This window comes from Phoxinus phoxinus (assembly GCF_949152265.1).
Source record: "Phoxinus phoxinus genome assembly, chromosome: 6".
In the NCBI taxonomy this organism is placed as follows: domain Eukaryota; kingdom Metazoa; phylum Chordata; class Actinopteri; order Cypriniformes; family Leuciscidae; genus Phoxinus; species Phoxinus phoxinus.
The window spans coordinates 5,908,839-5,929,810 of NC_136881.1; the positions used below are offsets into that span (position 1 = coordinate 5,908,839).

General features: G+C 38.4%; 1 protein-coding gene across 6 annotated transcripts in view; it reads left to right on the forward strand.

Moving 5' to 3' along the window:
* The window catches only part of LOC307000983 (putative methyltransferase), an 82,492-nt gene that overhangs the window by 56,102 nt on the left and 5,418 nt on the right, over positions 1-20,972 (forward strand). For 5 of the 6 annotated variants that reach the window (XM_079617038.1, XM_079617034.1, XM_079617039.1 and 2 more), the window contains one exon: positions 15,604-15,664. In XM_079617038.1, the coding sequence (XP_079473164.1) occupies positions 15,605-15,664 (60 nt within the window). In that variant the 5' untranslated portion in view covers position 15,604. Of the gene's footprint in view, positions 1-644; positions 707-15,603; positions 15,665-20,972 lie in introns of all 6 variants that reach the window. The other variant, XM_079617035.1, reaches the window with a different exon arrangement.

Genomic DNA, 20,972 nt, shown 5'->3' on the forward strand with positions numbered 1-20,972 from the left:
GATCCAGGAACAATAAAGTTGATCCAGGAACATGGTTTATTTTTAGTAATTTTTTTTTTCTCTGGTTCCAGATTACAACTTTGAGTGTGAGAATTCGTTAAATTCATTTTTGTAAATACACAAATATTAAAGCTAATATTTATTGTTAGATTTAAATGATGCAGACTTTAGAGCAGCATGTTTTTGTACTGGTTAAGCATTTACTGGCATGGAAACAGCAAAACGGGAAAAAAAATCTGCTTTCTCTCCTTGGAGACAACATTTCAAACTCATTCATAACCAATTTAAAATTCATTATAATTTCATCATGTATGCAAATTAGAGGACTTAAACTTGGTGATAATACCTTTGCAGAAAATAATGCATAGCTATTATACAAACCAGCATGTCAGCAGGATTTAATTAGCTGACGAGTAAACAGCGAGCATGTTTAAGGATATGAATTAAACATTGCCAGTGTTTACTGCACATTAAACTACTTTGTGCACGTTTTCTTGAGTTCCATTCAAGTCATTTAAAATTTCCATGATTGTTTTCATTGGAGCTGTGCAAATGTTTTCTCTCTTACAATCTGACAATGCATATTTTCTTATAATTATGAATTAATAAATATCACTGTTTCATTTTGTTTCCCGCTTCCCCAGACAAATCGAGGATTCAACCCGCTGCAGTAATCAGACACAACATGGATTCCCACCGAATCAAGGCATTTGACATTCACATCTGCAGAGCTCTCATTATCCAGACGGCGTAGTCTTGCCCGTATCCGTCTCTTCTGAATGCATTTTGGCTTTTACAGCCTTCTAACTTCCTGCTCCATTATCTGTGTTATCTTCCTCTCCCTCTCCCTGTCGCTGTGAGGTAAATGCGGAATGTCACACTCAATATTCCGGACGTGCCGTGATTAATTCCCCAGAGTTTCTCTTGGCCAGTTTACTAGCGGCCAGTCTGTGGTCGTCGGACGCTCCTTTGTCTCCTCCAATTCCCATTACGCTTTGCTGGCACTGACCTAATTTCCTCGCCACCCGCTCAGCTTCCAACTCGGAGCCCACCGCTGTCACCGGCTGAACTGCCCCACAGGGACCCATTCGCAAACTGATGGGCAGTTTTATAGCTGAGCGTTTTATGGCTATTTTTTTATTCCGAATTGTTTCAGTCAGCTAGCTCGGCTCATCTTTCGTTTCTAACCCCCAGGGTGCAGCAGTGCAGGGAGTTCGAGAATCAAACGAATCCCGCCGTATTTACCGCCTCCATAAAAAAATATGCCGCAACAGTTTGTCAACTTTGCACCCGCTGAGGCATTTGCGGCGCACCGACCGAGGCCATAATCTCCTAAAGATGTGAGGTGATTAGTTTGGAAATAACACTGCTGCTTCAGGGACCCTGGTTTTATGGGCCGAAGCTCGAACAGACGTATGGAAATACAATTTCTGAGACGATTTTCTTGAGGTGGTCTCTCCGCTCCCATTTTCAATCTGATAAATGTCTGTTCCTGCCAAGCATATTCAAGTCGCCAGTCACTTGTGTGTTGTTGCGCTGCTAGCGTTAACATCCTCGTCCAAGCATAACTTTCCTGGCAATGCGGCTTCTCTGAAAAGCTCCTATCCACCACGCCGAAGGTTCTTTCAGCCCTTGTTTCAATAGATCGGTTACCCAAGCAAGCCGCCCCCTCCATTCAGGTTCGACAGATTATCTGCCCTGCTCTCTGTTTCTTTTCACTCCATCACCTATCTTGAGACTTAATGGAAAATCTGTCTATTCCGGCGCCCTCTATTAGCATGAAACATGCCCATTCAGCTTTTGCTTTTGACCGGAATGGGCCGCGATGCTAATAGGTCTGCGGGAGATGCCGGGGAACCTTGTGGCAGGCGCAAGGGGGATCCCGGGGGTGCAACCTCTATCGCCTCGACGTATCTTAACGCACGTCTTCCAGAACAAATTGGCCTGTTTACTTAAGAATTGGCAGTGACCCATGAATATTTGATAGCATGCAACTGTTGACGGCCGCATACAATGACTCCCTTATCTTATTTAGCCAGCCTGGCAGGCTCACGCCTCCCAACACTTCCCCTGAGAGACGGACAACGCTGAAAGGGTTTGCAATCCAATACGGCAGCTGCACACCAAAGCCAGCGGTTATCATTGAGAGAGCAGGGCCGTCTAAGCCTTTCCCCCTTTCCCCAACCGTCGGGTATACAGGATATTAGTTGAACCTCTCATATCACCTTTGCCGCAACGGCTAATAATACAGCAGCCTGGAAATCAATGAAGCTGCCCTAGATTTCAGCTCGGTCCTCTCCATAAAGGGATCTAGAGGGCAGTGAAGTTTTCGTTTTCTCCCTTTTCTCTCTTTTCTCTTATTATAGGGGAAGAAAAATGGGTGACCGGGACTCGGAGATCATTTCTCCGAGGCCCTGAAAGTGCTAGTCTCTCTCTCCAGGGAGGTGAGTGTTTCAGTGGGGTTTATACTACGCTATGACAGTGGCTGTCTCTCTTCATTAGAGCACAGGCCTTTGCTCCCTCAAATGGTAATTCAGCAGCGCAGGATTGTGCTGAGTGAGCAGAGGAGGATTCTGGGTGGGCTGATAGAGACGAGAGATGCGATGAGATCAGGTTTCACTCTCCAGGCCAGTGGTGGGCGACCTCATCCGCAAAGGACCCCTGAGGGTCTGTGTTTTCATTCTAAATGCACCTGCCTAAACAAATACAAAACTCAGTTTAATGACAGCAGTTAGAAAAACACTAGGACTGGAAGTTAATTAAGGCGCACACAATAGTGCTTTACAGGTAAATAAAACGAACACTGAAACTGAGCTTTTATTGCATTTTGATTGATTTTATATTCACTTTTTTCTCTAAATCAGAGCACAGTTGAGTCAAATTCAGAGAACTGATCATAGTCCAAAAAGCCGTTCACAACTAAGACATTAACAATAATAAGCTTTTAAATTCTATGAGAATAGCAAAGTCCACACCACATACCAGAAATGACACAGATGGATGATTCACATTTCATGAATGATTTCAGAACGAGCAAATCAGAACTTTTTCCTGGCTTTAAAGAGATTGAGCATTTAGAAAAAGAGAAACAGAACATTACTGTGGGTTGGTCTGGATGCTAAGATAGTTATTGTCACCTTTATAGTTATTCATTTTGGTGTGAACAGTCCTAAAGTGTGATTTTAATTGGATTTTTAAAAAATCCATCTATTTATCCATTTAAAATTTGATAGGGTAAATTTTCATTTCATGCTGACTTTAAGGTTAATTGTAAATTATCATTATCAAAAAGAACCTGGCTGGAGCTGTTCATTGTTATCTGTTGATCATAACTTTCATAAATTTATCAACATGCTTCCAATCATACAAAGCTGGACAGAGTCGCAAGTAACAAGTCATTTAGCAGAGGTTTTCTCCAGAGCTACTTAAGCACTCATGTTACATGGACAATCCCCGTGGAAGAACCTGGTCAAGTGCTTTACTCAAAGCCACAATGGTGATGGGTCATGGTTTGCTCCTGACAGGGCTTGAACTTGCAACCTTCTGATTACCAGCTCTAAACTGTATTGTGATGCGGTGGATAAACATTATGGAGAGTCATTGTTTAACAGTCACAACTTATTAATTGAATCCACTTAAATTTGTAAAATGGAAGTTAACAGTTGTACAGAATAATGTTATCCCTACTATATATGGTTATCCCTACTATATATGGTTATATGGAAGTAAAAAGACCAATCACAATTCAATATGCAAATATCATGATGACATCATCACAGCATTTTGAATGCTAAACGCACTTGATTTAATTTCCCGCAGTGCGTTAATGGCCAACTTTAGCTCTTTATTCCCAACCTGTTCATTTTCTAGCCATCAATAATCAAGGTAATAATACATGTCTGAGCTTGGCATAGCCTTCTATAAAAATATCCAACACCATTCAACACAAGTAGGTTACGGAGTTCAGGTACTTTTGACTCTATATTTTTTTTAATTGCAGACTCCCACTAAATTGGAAATGGGCCAGGTGTAGTGTAGTTAGTAAAAAGAATGGTGTACTTAAACACTGCTTCCTTTCACTTGGGAAAATCTCCTTGTGTTGAATACTGAGGAGCTGTAGTTTGTGAGTGAACATGAGGTCACCAGGTTAAAGTGAAACGGGTGCCGTCATCCCCCCATCAACAGTGTCTTTCAGCTGCTCATTGTCTCGTTGTGAATTTCAATCTCTGTTTTTGGCCTACGACACAGAACAGCCACGGCCAACACTGAACCCGAGAGCTGATTGAAGTGGAATCAACTATTTTCTTTACCCTTTTCTTTAACACTTTTCCAAGCACTTAGATAGACTTGTTGAAATATTTAGGCTTGCTCTTCAGATCTCACTGTTCTACTCATTGAATAGAAGCTCATCTGATGCCAGAATCGATCTACGGTACATGCATTTTTTACACAGTCATCTGCTTTTCATTGCAATGCTTGCTTAATTAAAGGAACCTTCCTTTTTAAAACTCTGTTACACAAGGTTATTTAATCAACTAATAACCCTTCTGATTATTTTATTGGTTTGGACATTTGCTGATATAAATTAGACCAGCGCTACTTCTTCCTAACTGTGTTTGTTTTATAGGTACCCACAGAATCAGAACCTGAATCACAGAAATTTAATAAATGGATTTAATTAAGCAATAATAGTACGGACATACTATTATTTTCAATGATAACTTTTACAATAAAATTACTCAATGCTGTGGGTTTAAAACTGACACACCAAGTAGCATATTTATATATCCCACTTTCCTTTCTTAAAATAGTGACTGAATGTGTTAAGCTGAACCAATACAGTAACATGTAATATTACAAATAATTTTGCATTGGAGGTCGTGTTTTTTTCTTCTTCTTTTTCTCTCTCTCTCACATTCGCTTTGTTGTTGTCTTTTTCATCTTCACAGTGTTTGGGCCTTTTCTGTATTTCATGCCTATTTGGATTGGAGATCTTATTCTAAAGCATTAGCATTCTTTTAATAGCTGCCCCTGCCCTAATATGAAGGGGTATTTTGTTAAATTAATTGTTGTTGTGCTCATCATCATCATCATCATCTTCTTCCTCTTTTTAGTACGTTTATAGGGTGTTTTATAGGTGGATGCTTATTATATGCTTATAAGTCATGAGTCTTACTTAAAGACTAATGGTCTCTAGATATAGTTCAGTTCCCTCCTTTAATGCCAGTCTGATGATAAAAAAAATAAAAAATCCCTCTTCTTCTCTATGATCATCCATGTATGTAGCAAAAACTGAAAGGAGGATTGTGTTGGGACTGTTCCCCTCCTGAAACATCACACTTTAAGGAGACTTTTTAAAGGGAATGTGGAAAGTAAAAGTTAAGCATTTCAACATCTCTATTGTTATATCTGTTGTTAAATCAGCATTAATAATGCTAAAAAAAAAAGAAGCTTTATTTCAATGGGCCACTTTAGACATACAGTACTACTAACTATATGTAACTTTGCAATTATCCGGCATGTATATCTCTCATTAGAGTATTAGAAGTCTGCTTAATATCTGCTAAAACTTTATTTTGATTGTGCACCCACATACATTACTGATTATAAGTTACTTTGCAACATGTCAACTTATTATACTAACCCCAACCCAAACATCTAACAGACTACCGGTATACTATACTAATGAGAGTTAAAGGAACACTCCGACTTTTTGGGACTTTAGCCTATTCAACTTATCCCCCAGAGTTAGATAAGTCCATACATACCTTTTTCATCTCCGTGCGTGCTATAAGTCTGTTTGACGCACCCACCGCTAGCCTAGCTTAGCACAAAGACTGGATGTAAATGGTTGCAGCTAGCATACTAATCCAAATAAGTGACAAAATAACGCAAACATTTTCCTATTTACATGTTGTGATTTGTATAGTCACAGAGTGTACAAAAAAACAAAGTCACATGAGACACAGACATATTTTAACCGTATAAATACTGGGAACTATATTCCCTGAAGGCGAAGCACTGCTACTTGGCGGAGTGATAACCGCAGCACCTGAGACGCGCCGTGGTTAGGAGCAGAGAGTTCGTTCAGAGCGCGTCTCAGGTGCGCTGCGGTTATCACTTCGCCCAAGTAGCAGTGCTTCGCCTTCAGAGAATATAGTTCCCAGTATTTATACAGTTAAAATATGTCTGTGTCTCATGTGACTTTGTTTTTTTGTACACTCTGTGACTATACAAATCACAACATGTAAATAGGAAAATGTTTGCGTTATTTTGTCACTTATTTGGATTAGTATGCTAGCTGCAACCATTTACATCCAGTCTTTGTGCTAAGCTAGGCTAGCGGTGGGTGCGTCAAACAGACTTATAGCACGCACGGAGATGAAAAAGGTATGTATGGACTTATCTAACTCTGGGGGATAAGTTGAATAGGCTAAAGTCCCAAAAAGTCGGAGTGTTCCTTTAACAGTTGCAAAGTTACTTAGTTACGTATACTAAGTGGACCATCAAAATAAATAATGTTTTAAAATATATTCAAATTGAAAACAGTTCTTTTAAATTTGAATAATTCACAATATTATTGTTTACTAAATTCAGTCTTGGTGAGCATAGGATACGCCTTTCAAAAACAAAATATAAATTTTCAAACTTTTGAATGGTAGTGTAAGACCCCCAGGAACATGTATTGAGAGTATATTGGGTCACTTTTGATTTAATGTTGACTTAGTAATACTTCAACACAGTATTCACATGCAATTGTAAAATTCACATTTGGCCTTGATCACATAAAGCATTGATTCAAGCAGCAGAGCTCCGTCCTCTCCAGCTCTTCTGAAGCACGCACCACGCAGCGCAGGAGTTAAACAGAGAACACGTGTCTCAGAAACCCTGTGGCCTTCGTCAGCGGATAATTAAATCCAAGCCTATTTATTCTGTTTAATGTGGCTTTAATTCAATTACAGCAGGGTCAGGGAAGGGGTCTCTGAAGCAGTGGAAAGAGAGAGACAGAGGGATGTTGTTGACACTGGACATTGATGATGTGAGCAATAACTGCATTAGACTCCTGGACGAGGAGAGGGACAGAGGCAGATATGAATGAGCCAAGTATTGTGGTTTAACTTCATTTTGCATTGCATTTTGCTACCACATCAGTCTTCACAGCCATCGTGAATGAATATGGTAATCACAGCCCTAGCCATCCTTGCCTGTTCATGTGAGAAATAGTGATGTCCAATTCATAATTCCTTCTCCGTTGGATCTTTTCAATGAGTCACAAAACCAGCCTGAATGATTCGTTCACAAATCAGGCTCATCCGAATCTCTCACTGACTCCTGTCACAGTGGTTTTCAGTGAATAATAATGTGGATATAGTGAATGATTCATTCTGACTGGTGTTTTTCTATTGTTTTCTTTTCTTATATTTAATGTAATGCATTAAAAAGAATGAGAAATACAACAAAAAATACCGTCTTGTGGGTTTTGAACAACATGAAGGTGAGAAGTGATGACAGAATTTTTGTTTAGGGGTAATAATGTGCAGTACACTGAGACTTTCTGATAGTCTGGCTTTGTGAGACTTTTTATTTTAAACAATGTTTGCAGAGCATATAGATTCTGTCTTCACCTGTAGAGTGAACATTGCCATTGGAAATCTGCAGACGCTCAGTATTATGTGTGCTTAAGGACTAATGCATCATGAAGGACTGTCAGTGTAGACAAAGATCCAGCTGTATGACCTATTGAATGCAGATCATCTTCAGATCAATAGCCAATGTCAGGAAGAAATCCACTAACAGGAGGAGAAATACTCTCAGTTGTGGTATATTACTGTTATAAATCCATGTATTAGATTATATCTGCCTACCTAGGGATCTAAAGCTAACATTTATTATAATTTTTATTTTAATAAAATAAAATAAAAGTATAGCCTGAGTATAGCCTGGCTCCACCCTCCTACTTCCGCTCAATTTTAATTTCCCTTCAGTACGCCGTCTGGGTTTGCGTTGCGTTGGTAATTTTTTTAACGGTCCAATCAGCAAACAGAGGGAGTGGCTGAAAACGACGACGTTGAGGTCGTGCGCTAGTTTGAGTTGAAGTTTCGTCACGACCAAACGTTAGCGATTGGTTATGGCAGATCTTATAGATTCTGTACAAATTAAATGTACAAGAGTCTGGTATGACCAGGTCGACTACCAAAAGCTTGAAAACCTTAGTTGGTCTGTCAGCTTACCAGCTTAGAGCAGTTATCATGGCTCAAAACTGCTTCTGGCATACACTTGATTTTTCTAGAGGGATTTGTATATTTAATACCTATAAAATTATGCATAATCATACTAATCTATTGTTATTCTGTCATGTTTTCTCATGTGGCCAACAAATTTGTTGCTGTCACTCTCAAAGTTTATTTGCAAGTGTTGACATTTTATATACTGAATGTTGAATTGCTATCTGGGCGTCCTGTGTGAACGTGTTTGATGGAGATCATAAACTCTATTTAGAGAGAGTCAGTTTGGCTCTGTTGTTGTTTGCTTTTAAGTGTGATGTGTAGGGGAAAAAACTCGCACAAATCATGACGAGAGCCAAATACAAAGCAAATAATGAAAAGAGAAGCAACAGACCATTAACTTTTTTGCCTCGTTGTGACATAGTACACAAAAATATTGGGCTATAAGAAAGCAAACAAGGATATAAAGCTATTACTTGACGAGATTAATTGATCTCAAATCCTATAATGGTTTAATTGACTGGAAAATAGCAGATGGTTTGATAGCAGCGTCGTAAAAGAAGCTTGTCAGCAGAGCCTTAATAGCCTCTCTGTCCAATTTCAAATATTTCGCCACACGTTTTATTTCCACCACCCTGCTCTATACCGTTCTTTTCCTTTTAAAGAGAGTGAGGGAGACAAGAAAACACAGATATACTCCTTAATTTCCCTCAGATCTATAGAGTTATCATGTTTTCTTTCTCTTTATTATAGGCCTATCTCTGTCAGTTCATATAAAATGTTTCTTTTTGGTTGTATTTTGGAGGTGAAAACAACATAAAGGAAATGATGAACAACGCTTAAAACGACTACCATGTTAGTCGTTGTTATTAAAGTCTTTTATTTAAGTTATTGTTTAAATTAATGAACAATTATGGATTTGTACACTTTCTGGGAATGTTGAGTTGGTTGCTATGCGGTTGCTAAGATGTTCTGTGTGGTTTAATTGTAACTTTCTACTGAACGTGGATGTTAGGGCATTATATGTGGTTGCTTGGGCATTGCCAGGTGGTTGTCACTATGACATCAAAATGGATTATTAAGGAATATTGCAGTGTTTTTTATATAAATTATTTATCCTTGCATATCATAATTTTTCAGATATACGTCACAATAGGGAAGAAAACACGATCACAACTTCCATTTAATGCCGACTTTAAGAATTCTGAATGTTTTTTTTAGCATGTTGCAATCCAGCCTCTAGGGTGTTCTGTGTGGTTGCTAGGGTGTTCGGTGTGGTTGCTAGGGTTTTGCTATGGTTGTTTGAGAATTCAGAGTGTTTTCACGATGCAGCTTCACTGTGTGAAGTGCTATGTGGTTGCTTTTTTTGTGTTGCTTTGCATTTGCTAGGGTATTTTATGTGATTGTTAGCATGTTGCTAGAGTGTTCTGAGTGGTTTTTAACATGCCATTTATTTGCTAGGGAATTGCTAGGGCTTTTTGGTGGCTGTTATGTGGTTTGCTTAAGTGTTATGATGGTTTGAAACATTTTGCTGTGTACACGCATGTTAGTAGTGTTGCTAGGTAGTTTATATACCAAAATACTGTAGTTACATCAGTTATCGTTACTACTGTAAAGTAATAATACATTATTATGATGTCCATAAACACAGCATAAGAAGCTTTCAGGAGAGTTCAGTCTTATAATGTCTTTTAAATGAGGAAAGATTGGCATTTCTTTGTAGGAGGGCTGGTTATTGTAATCATCATCATATCACATTTTCCAGTCGAATTCAAATCTAATCAATGTATAGTAAATCTTGGACTGTGCAACATATCGGAGGGGGTGGTATGGGAGTTTATACAACATGGAGCGTTCAAACAAAGGAAAATCTTCTTTCCATGCCTAACTACCCTCCACAAAAGCATATGTGCCCTAGTAAATAAGCAAACACCCACTCATCAACACGTGCTAAGCACCTGCAGCATCCTGGCCTCTGTTGCACCGCAAAAGGGCTGAGCCATCGGTTTTGCTTTTAAGTACTGGTGGGTGTGTGCAAAGGAAGGTGGATGCAATGTGGCAGCCATTAAAAATTAATTCAGGCCCCTGAGGTCCCAGACCACCCATCAATCTCCCAATGACCAAGGCTGCATCTTACTCCGTGACAGATGCCCTGGAAATGGACAGGTTGCGTGTGACTTGAATAATCTCCGGCAAAACTGGAGCACGGTCAGAATGTGGAAAAGAGGAGAAGCGGCCAACAGGGCCTGTCTCGGTTAATCCTGAAGAATGGCCGGTAAAAGCGGTGGAGGAACGTGTCTCAAGTGAGTCTAGACTGGATGTAGCAAATGCTGAGCGGGCAGAGCTTTAATTGATGAGTGTGCATCTGTCACAGTTTTCTGAAAGGCTTTTGTATTGCTAATGCGAATAAAGAGAGTGCTCGTAAGCAGATCTCATGGCAACAGTTGCTTGAACAGAATGCCTTTGCCAAAGTGCAAAAGCTGTGGATGTCTCACAAGACAAGCTTAAAGAGATACTTCACCCAAAAATGGAAAATTTTGCCACTGTCTACTCATATTCTTTTTTTTCCCCCCTGTGGAATCTTATAGGAGATGTCTTGCAGAATGACTAGGCTCTGCCTTTTAATACGTTGAAAGTGGATGATGATTGTATGGTGAAGTATATTGGTTATCAATCTATATTAATGTGTTTATTTATGCATCTACTTATTAGTAAAGTCTATTATTGGATATTTAGTTGTGTCCGCCTATTTTAAGATTTAAATCATCTAGCACTAACTTGAGCTGTTAAATTATGGCAAATATTTAACCCTTTAAGAGCAATACGTCTTGCATTTGAGAGCACATGTTATAAACCACAATAGAATGTCAATAGAATGGAAGAAAGGTGATTTAAGTGACTTTGAATGTTGCATGGTTGATGGTGCCAGACGGGCTGGTCTGAGTATTTCAGAAATTGCTGATCTATACTGGGATTTTGCACAAACATCTCTAGGATTTACAGAGAATGGTCCGAAAAAGAGAAAATATATAGTGAGCTGCAGTTCTGTGGGTGGAAATGCCTTGTTGATGCCTGAGGTAAGAGGGGAATAGCAAGACTGGTTCGAGCTGATAGAAAGGCAACAGTAACTCAAATAACCACTCGCTACAACCAAGGTCTGCAGAAGAGAATCTCTGAACACACAACACACACGTCGAACCTTGAAGCAGATGGACAGCAGCAGAAGACACACCGGTGGCGCTCCTGTCGGCTAATAACTGGAAACTAAAGGGCTACAATTTGCAGAGGCTCTACAAAATTGGACAAAAGAAGATTGGAAAAATGTTTCCTGGTCTGATGAGTTTTCATTTCTGCTGCATGAAAGCATGGATCCATCCTGCCTTGTATCAGCGGTTCAGGCTGCTGGCGGTGAAATGGTGTGGGCGATTTTTCTTGGCACTCTTTGGGCCTCTTAGTACCGATTGAGCATCATTTAAACGCCACAGCCGACCTGAGTATTGTTGCTGACCGTGTCCATCCCTTTATCAGTGTTTCCATCTTCTAATGGCTTCTTCCAGCAGGATAAAGCACCATGCCACAAAGCTCAAATCCTCTCAAACTGGTTTCTTGAACATGACAATGAGTTCACTAAACTCAAATGATCTCCACAGTCACCAGATCTCAATTCAATAGAGCACATTTGGGATGAGGTGGAACAGGACATCCGCATCATGGATGTGCAGCCGGCAAATCTGCAGCAATCGCATGATGCTATCATGTCAATATGGACCAAAATCTCTGAGCAATGTTTCCAGCATCTTGTTGAATCCATGCCACGAAGAATTAAGGCTATTCTGAAGGCAAAATGGGGTCCAACCCCTGTACTAGTAAGGTATCCTAAATGACCATCCCTTGTAAAAAAAAAAAGAAAAAAAAAAAGAAAAAAAAAGTGTGTTTTATTTATGGTTAGTAAAATAATTTTTCTACTAAACTAACTTTATGTGGGGAGAGATGCTTTTGGACTTTGGTGCTCTATAGTATATCCTCTCATGCTGAGTGTATTTTCTACACAGTTGCCATCACACCTCTCTTCGCACAGCAATAACTCCCTCAGGCAAACTCGAACCACACTGTAAGCCTGAAACCTCCATTCGCTCCGGGTCTCCATTTTCCTCCAGTCGCAGGTTATGTAACGGAGGAGCGGTCGTCATGGCAACCCCTTCACTCGGGTGCCCCGGTGGATGGTTTGATGAGCTGCCAGCAGTCGGGTCACAACTAATGGCATTCCAGCTGTCTGCCATCAGCTATCCTCACCCAGCGTGTTCCCTCAGCACTGATCCAGGACCAGACTGCGGATTCCAAACCTCTTAACAAGATCATACTTGTAGATATGGAACAGAATTCTGCTCTTAGATCAACATTCACTCCTGATTTGACCAAAACCTGGTGCTGTTAGAGATTCAACTCGCTTATTAAAGAGGTTGGAGAATGCTCAACACCAGTGGTTCTCAACTCGACACTGCAATTTTTTTTGTACTGAATGTCTGACAGGCCGAAGTTCAATTCATGCATTTATTTGCTAAAGAGCTGATGATTCAACTCAGCTTTGTAAATAATGGAGCAATACAAAACAATTGTTCTAGACAGCAATGAGGCTACATAATCTGGAGACATTTGAAAACATTTTAATCGGCATTTTGGCCTTCCATCTACACTTTAATGGTGTTTTTGTTCTGTGAAAATGTATCTTTTTTTAAGTGGATTTACCCCAAGTGGATACATTTAAAAATATGTTTTCCCATTGTAGTGTTGACTGTGAAAATGGTGGTAGCTATAGGAATTTATGACACATTTAGCCATATGACGCATATTAAATCGATAGATTGGCTATCTATGTTCATAGCAGTATGTGCCTGCTATGCCTTATTTGCTTTCACAGTTTGAAAAAGATAAATGTTACTTTGCATAATCTTCATATTAAATTCCTGTAAATGACAGAAAATGTACTCACAATTTTGCAAATAAATGCGTTTTAGAGCATACAATGAGTGGCGATTGAGTGCAATCTGAACGCACCAGAGATATTTTGCTAATAGGGTAAAGTGATTGGGCCAGAAGAATAGTGTGAGAACTTTGTTATGTCTGGTCTCTCTGTATCATCTCAGGATATTTTTACATGAAAACGATATGCTAAAAATGGAAAGTTTTTCCTTTTCGTTTGTCGCATGACAACAACGAATCCTCGAAAACAACTAAAACCGCTGTATTATGCTGCCAGGCCAGTAGTTGGCGATGTCACATTGTAAAGAAAAACTATGCGCCTATTGAACATGTTATATACATGTGCATGGTGTCATCGTTTTCACAAATTTGCGTTTTTGCAGTTTAGTATACACTGAGACATTAACGTTGTCGTTTTCAAAAACTTGAACTTTAAAACTTTCAAAAGATAGCATTTTCAGGTCCCCAAAACACTGTTGGCGTGTAAATGAACAGCCAAAACACATAAAAAGTTATTTAAAAAACGGTGTCATGTAATGCCTAGTTCACACTACAGGATTTTAAGCCCGATTTAAGCCCGATTTGCAAATCGTTGAGCTCGCCGACAGGTCGGGTTGTTATCGCGTGCAAATCGCAGGGGATTAGCGGCCGATGAACGCTCGCCAATCTGTTAGTATGAAAGAGCCAACAACGCATCAAAGACGCTCGCAGACGCCTCGCGGACGCGTCGCCGAGCCCAGAAAAATATCTACCATGCTAGATATCTGGAGCTGTCGCACGACTCAACCACATGTGATGCCATGAGCTACAGCCAATCAGAGCAAGGCATGGGTTGAGGTCACTGGGAAAATACCGTTTATATACTGTCTATGGGAATTATTATTATTTTTTCCAGAGCAAATCATGCGCAAACAGTTTGCAGCACTAATTTCTGTCCGACGTCCATATTCAAACAAAGACTCGTGTGTTGTGTACTTGTGTTCTTCTTCGCTGGGTAGTGGCGCGCGTGCTGTATTGCGTCATTTCCGGTTCGTTTTATCGCGTGATTTCTTCGTGATAAAACGTGGTTTGAAGACAAGATAGAATCGTTGGCTGACAGAGTTGTTGTCACCTCGTGTAGTGAGTTGCCTCCTGTTGCGGATCAATCACGTTGTGTCGTGTGGTGTGAACAGCTCAACAACTTGAACACTCCTGATTTCACAGAGAGCAAGTCATGTAGTGTGAACTGCACAGTTCAGCCCGACGTTTTAAAATCCTGTAGTGTGCACTTGCCTTAAACGGCTCCTCAGTTAGCTTTGCTTCTCAGATGTTTCTCCGAAAACATGTGAGATAATGGTGGTCTTTCAGAGTTTCAAAAGATAACAGTCATAAATTATGCTCAGGTTTTTATATGTTTAATATTAGCATCAACTTTGTCTCAGATGTTTTCCCTGAAATTCCTTACGAGAACCTTAGAGTTCAAAGTGAGATTTCGGACTTTTCTCAGTAAGCAATTTTGCGTTTAAAAGACACAGCCCAGACGTCTAAAACAAGTCAAAATTTAGGCTGTAAGTGAAAATTTAATTGACATCTAAATCATAGCCCAAGAATAGACTAGTTATCAATTAGATAAAGAAATGAAATTATATGGCTGGGATATGGTTCAGACGTCTATAAAATTTTTACTGACAGCCCAAATTTTGCCTTGTTTTAGACATCTGACATGGGCTGTGTTTGGACGGCTATTAGACGTCTTTTAAACGCAAAATTGCTTGCTGGAATGTTTGCTGGGTTAGTTTGGTATCTATAGCCATAGTTCGAGACACTGCTAAGATTCTTCTGAGACTGTAGAAGAGAAATCTTGTGTCAATAGAAATATTTGAGAACCATTAATTGTTGTCTATTCAGGAAAAGAAAAATAATTTTGATAATAAAGACATTTCTTTCTGATGATAAAATGCATAGATCTCAGTATATGAACTCCGACATTTCTCATCAAGTTCCCCAAGATCAGATCTAAGCTGGAACATCTGAGATAAAGTTGATACTCAAAAGCACAACATTTGAGCAATGATTTTTTTCTTTGTTCAGGAACTCATTAAATATTGATGATCACCTACTGTATACTTTGAGAAGTTGATACATCAATAGGAGAGATGCATGTTGGAACAGTGAAAAAAATAATAATAATATATATATATATATATATGCAATTAGTAATGTTATTTTGATTAAATTCCAAAAGCAAGGAATTCGGCCATGTCACTTTTAATAAGCATGTCGAGAACATTATTGTCCATAATGCAGAGCATGGAGGTGGTGGTAAGCATTCAAGGAGGTATGAGTGTTATTGTAGGTTGCAAAACTAACCCAAGATTTATCCTTTTCTCAACAAATCCATTTGCTTTTCTCTTTGCAGCATGACAACAGCAGTGATCAAAGGTTTCAGAGGAAGTGATGACAAAGGAGCGCAGGCACAGGTCAGTGCTTTTGAAAAATATATGTTTAACCTCGTTACCATCACCGTGGTTGTGAATGCATTAAACATTAGGCCTGATTTATTAGGCACCTGCTTCTGCTGAAGGGAAAGATCCGCCCACTCCACACACGACCAGAATGAACTAAAAAGAATGAGTTCAAATCAATGCAAAATCAATTTATCTTATTTCACACAAGGCTGCCTCTTAGGGATTAGACGCAAGAAACTAAATAGATCAACATTAGCAAAAGGAAACTAGTTTTTTTTTATGACACAATGCTTGAGAATAATGTGACTTTAAAAAGATGACACTGAGGTATCCATAATGCAACTGGTGCATGTTTAAGAATGCCATCGCAAGATTATGATGTTAGCGATGAGCAACGTTCAGAGTTGAAGAATTGGCTACCGTGCAGTTCATGAGTGTGAATTTGAGCAGAGGTGGCCACACTCCACAGAAAAAATATATTTTTTAACATTTTAAATAGGAATGATAGAAGCAGGAAATTACCAAATTTTGATTCAACACCATCACAAAGCAGATTACCAAATTGTGATTATGTATCTATTCTCATTATGTACCTATTCTCTCTCTCTCACACACACACACACACACACACACACACACACACACACACACACACACACACACACACACACACACACACACACACACACACACACACACACACACACACACACACACACACACACACACACACACACACACACACACACACACACACACACACACACACACACACACACACACACCATTTATGGTGAAAATATAGTGTATTCAGTGGGACATTACATGTGCTTTTATATTTAAATTACAGTAAATAACAAATTGTTAAAATAGTTTTTTAATAAAACTAAAAATACTAGCTGCCCTAAATATCAGTACAACTGTGTTTTTCCTCATGATTATATTTTATTGAAATACAATTTGTCTTTCTTATTTTTGTTATTAATATGTACATTAGAGTGTTGCATGTTACATTTTATGTTTAGTTATTGTTTATTGCATGATTTTGTCATCATAATAATCCTGATAATGTGTTGCGTTTGACATAATGTGCATTTTTAATAGTTATTGTTTGTGGCAATAAAGTCACTATTGATTAACTGCCACATTTGAACATTTTTTATTTATTTATTTATTGTCATATAAGCTCGCTTTAATTTGCTCCTTAACACCATTGCCCTTGATACTGGTCATCAGTTTAAAAGTGTCCAAAATTTGGTAGCATTCTGTCAATCACAGTCTCAATATGATTGAACAAACATTCGGGCTTCTCAATCAAGGAATGACGCACAAAGATCTCTCTTTCCCCCATTCCTCAATGACTTTGATATATGCCTTTGCCACTGAATCTCATCTAATTGTCATTATGTGGTGTTGGGCAGTAATTAAAAGGGGCTTAAATGTTGCAGCACGCTATTTTCTTTAGCCAAACACGCGCACACGTACGTCTCTAGAGCCAGTCATACTAACAAGGTCAGATTTAGGGGTCGGTCAGGCACTGGGCTTTGAGGTGACGGTAAATGAGAATCAGGAGGAATTTGCAGCATCGCTTAAATCAGAACATAATGGTTTGGATGACAGCGGAGAGACGGCCATTGACAAACCCACATTAATCAAAGCAACCACATCTGCAATCTAATCGTTATCCTCATTTACCTGCAAGTGGCTGATTCAGGATTTATATATTTTAACCCAATCAAATCTTAATCGCATTTCGCTTTAATCGATTGCGTTTAAAGAGATGATGAGTAATTTGTTTAATAATCTAGCACTCGTAATTATCGCTGCTTATTGCAAAGTTAAAGTGCGCAACACCCTTATTTCTCCGTTAAACCTCTCATGGGTTTTGTGGATGGATGCTCGAATAAAATAAGCAATGTTATACCATCGGCTGCAAAACACTTATTTGAATGTTTTACAATGCATTTAGATTTTTAGTAATGGTACACACTCTTCCCTGGTATATCATTTTTCAGATGATTCACCGATCAGTTCCCTCTGATTTTAGGGATAAGTTATGAGGGGATAGGGTTTAGGACAGGAATGTTGTTCCAGGATCAACAAAATATGTTGCAGCGATGCCAAAGAAGAACCACTTTTGGTTTCAGCTTTCAGTGAAGCTTTCAGGTTCTTATAAGAACCATATTTTTTTCTTGCGTTTTTTCTCGATTGTTTACACACATTTTCTGAAAGCATGCCTCATATTCTCAGAACTCTACACACAAATCAAAAAACACACACACAATGGGCAAAACCCCTCAATTCTCCTGCAAAATGAAACTTTACATTCAAAACAATGTTATTTCCTCTCAAAATGGTATTTTGTTTTCAAATGAGTCATGACACACATAAACCATCATATGATTAGACATTTATAAGAACCAGTTGAACACTGATGTGCTCAATGTAACACACTATGATGAATGGAAAACACTTCTTCTCCATTCATCATAATGACTTAGGCCTTTTTTTGTTCAGTGTTACACTTACTACAGACAGTACATACATAAGTGTGTTGTAAAATATTTGAGAATATTGTTTTTATACTCAGAACACACAAATACACCGTAACAAATATATTTTATTTTCCCCACAAAAACAATGTACACAGAGTACATCCCAACACAAAAACATACAGTGGTCTACATACAAAACAATAGAATAATTTACTGTAGACATTTACAGTAAAAAGAAAATGTGATGAGGCAGTGGCAGTGTGTTCCTTGTGAAAATAAGAGATTTTCTGCATGAAATGTGCCAAATGCAGAGAATTGTGTGTAGTCATTGGTCATTGTGTCTCAAGTATTTGTGTGTAAACAATTGAGAAAAACTGTAACGTGAAGAAAATTAAAAAAATCTAAAGAACCTTTTTTTTCACTCTAAGTAACTTTTTTTGTGCAATGGAAAGGTTCTTCATGAAACTATGAATGCCAATAAAGAACCTTTATTTTTAGGAGTGAAGCACTTAGTTCAAATCTCCAATCCTGAGCGTCTAAGCATGTTCATTAGAAAGACATTTCCTCTTCTTGCACTATTGACTTTTTAGAGCGTGCATGTACAGATATGAATGTTCCGGTAGCAATAACCAGAAGGACATCAGGATATTGGCCATTAGTTTTGATGTTAATGTATTCATAAAACTGGCCTTCGAGAAAGTTATTTGGAAAATAGCTCTTCATCCGCACAAGACGGAAGTCATTTGTAATAAAAGTTATTGTTCTGTTTCAATGTTCACAATGATGACGTTGATCTTTCTCCAAGCATAAAAAAAAAAAACTGAACGCAAATGACCTTTTCTCTTTACAGCCAAAGTCTATGAGTGAAATTGCTGTTTTGTGTAGGTGATGTAAAGTTGTCATAACCTCTTTTGTCTTTCAGTGTGAAAGAATCTGACACACAAGGTCTGATGATGACTCTAAAACATTCATGACAAATCATTGATGACACATTCAATGCAAACACACGCTTTGTTATTTGGAGGCCTGTTAGTCTGAGTAAAAGGGTTTAACAAAAGTATAACATAAAGTGTGTGAGTGTGTTTGTAACGTCACACCGCTAGCTTACAGACACAAGCTGGAATGAGCCTACGCATGTAATGCAAAAGCTTCTACAAAAGCACGCCATTCTTGCATGTTTCCTCTTGCAGACAACCTTAATGGACAAGATAGTCAAATCTAGTTATTGTGTTTAAGCCTACAGTATATATGAAGGTTTAATAGGGGCAGACAAGATAACTATCTATCTATTTAGTTTTTATCACAGAAGAACAATGTTTGTAATGTACAGTGGGCAATCTTTGTGTCAGTGTTTATGTACTTGTGCAGAGTAAAGATTGTTTTAATAATTCAGAAACTGAGAAGTGTATGTAAGCTTGTTTCGCCACAGAATAAAAAAAAGTAATTTTGACTTTATAACTCGCAATTCTGAGTTTATATCTCGCAATTCTGAGTTTATATCTCGCAATTCTGAGTTTATAACTCACAATTCTGAGTTTATATCTCGCAATTCTGAGTTTATATCTCGCAATTCTACCTTTCTTGCAATTCTAAGTTTATAACTTGCAATTCTGATTTTTTTCCCCCCACAATTGAGTTTATATCTCGCAATTCTGAGTTTATATCTCGCAATTCTGAGTTTATATCTCGCAATTCTGACTTTTTCTGCAATTCTGAGTTTATATCTCGCAATTCTGAGTTTATATCTCGCAATTCTGAGTTTATATCTCGCAATTCTAAGTTTATAACTTGCAATTCTGAGTTTATAACTTGCAATTCTGACTTTTTTCTCACAATTGTGAGTTTATATCTCGTAATTATGACTTTTTTTCTTGCAATTCCAAGTTTAGATAACATCTTTGGAATATATATATGCGAGTTACCAATTCTGAATTGCCAGATATAAACGTAGCAATTGTGAGTTTATCTCAATTCATTTTTTTCTGTGGTTTATTCTTCTGTAATGTTAGCAAAATGTAATAATGAAGGGGGCGATATATAGTTAGGGGAAAAAATTGTGAGATAAAAAGTCGCAATTACCTTTTTTTCCTTCTGTGGTGGAAACAAGCTTCCATAGAAGTGACATGTTCAGAACTAAACAATGTAAAAATATTACAATCTGTTTAGTTAAATAAACAGTGAAATATGAATAAATATTTAAATTGCAATAAATCAGAACACGAAATTTACAGTCACATTTACCATTGTGCTACAAATTAAGTAATTTCAACAGAAATCCTCGCAATCAGGAATTTTGCTGCGTTGACCTATGGAAGATTGTTTCCACCACTGAATAAAAATGAAAAAGGTAATTGTGACTATTTTCTCACACTTCTGACTTTACTTCTCGCAATTGACCGTTCGCAAAGACCCGTCCCCCTTAGTTACTGTCGCTATGTCTGACAAGCTACGCCGCTCTCACGCCACACCATGTTTTCACGCAGTGAAAAATACATTGCGGAGCGAGAGGACACTGACAACACGCTGACAGACAGGACAGAGCAGGGTACTTTTCGGTTACTTTTGATATTAAACGTATTAAGCAAAGTTTCACCTTTCAAATTTGGTCATTTTTTAAAAGAAATTTAAACAATAAATACAGTTTTGTGGCTCTTTAATGTGCCTGACAGATCGCTGAAGAGCATCAGTTAAAGCTGCTCGTGAACCGATCATCTCTTCCTTTTAGTTCATTTACAGCCTCAAATAAACATAAGAAGGAATGTTGTTTTAACCGTGGAAAGCCATCAGTACACCATCAGTACACACCATGTTAATCTAACTCTCCT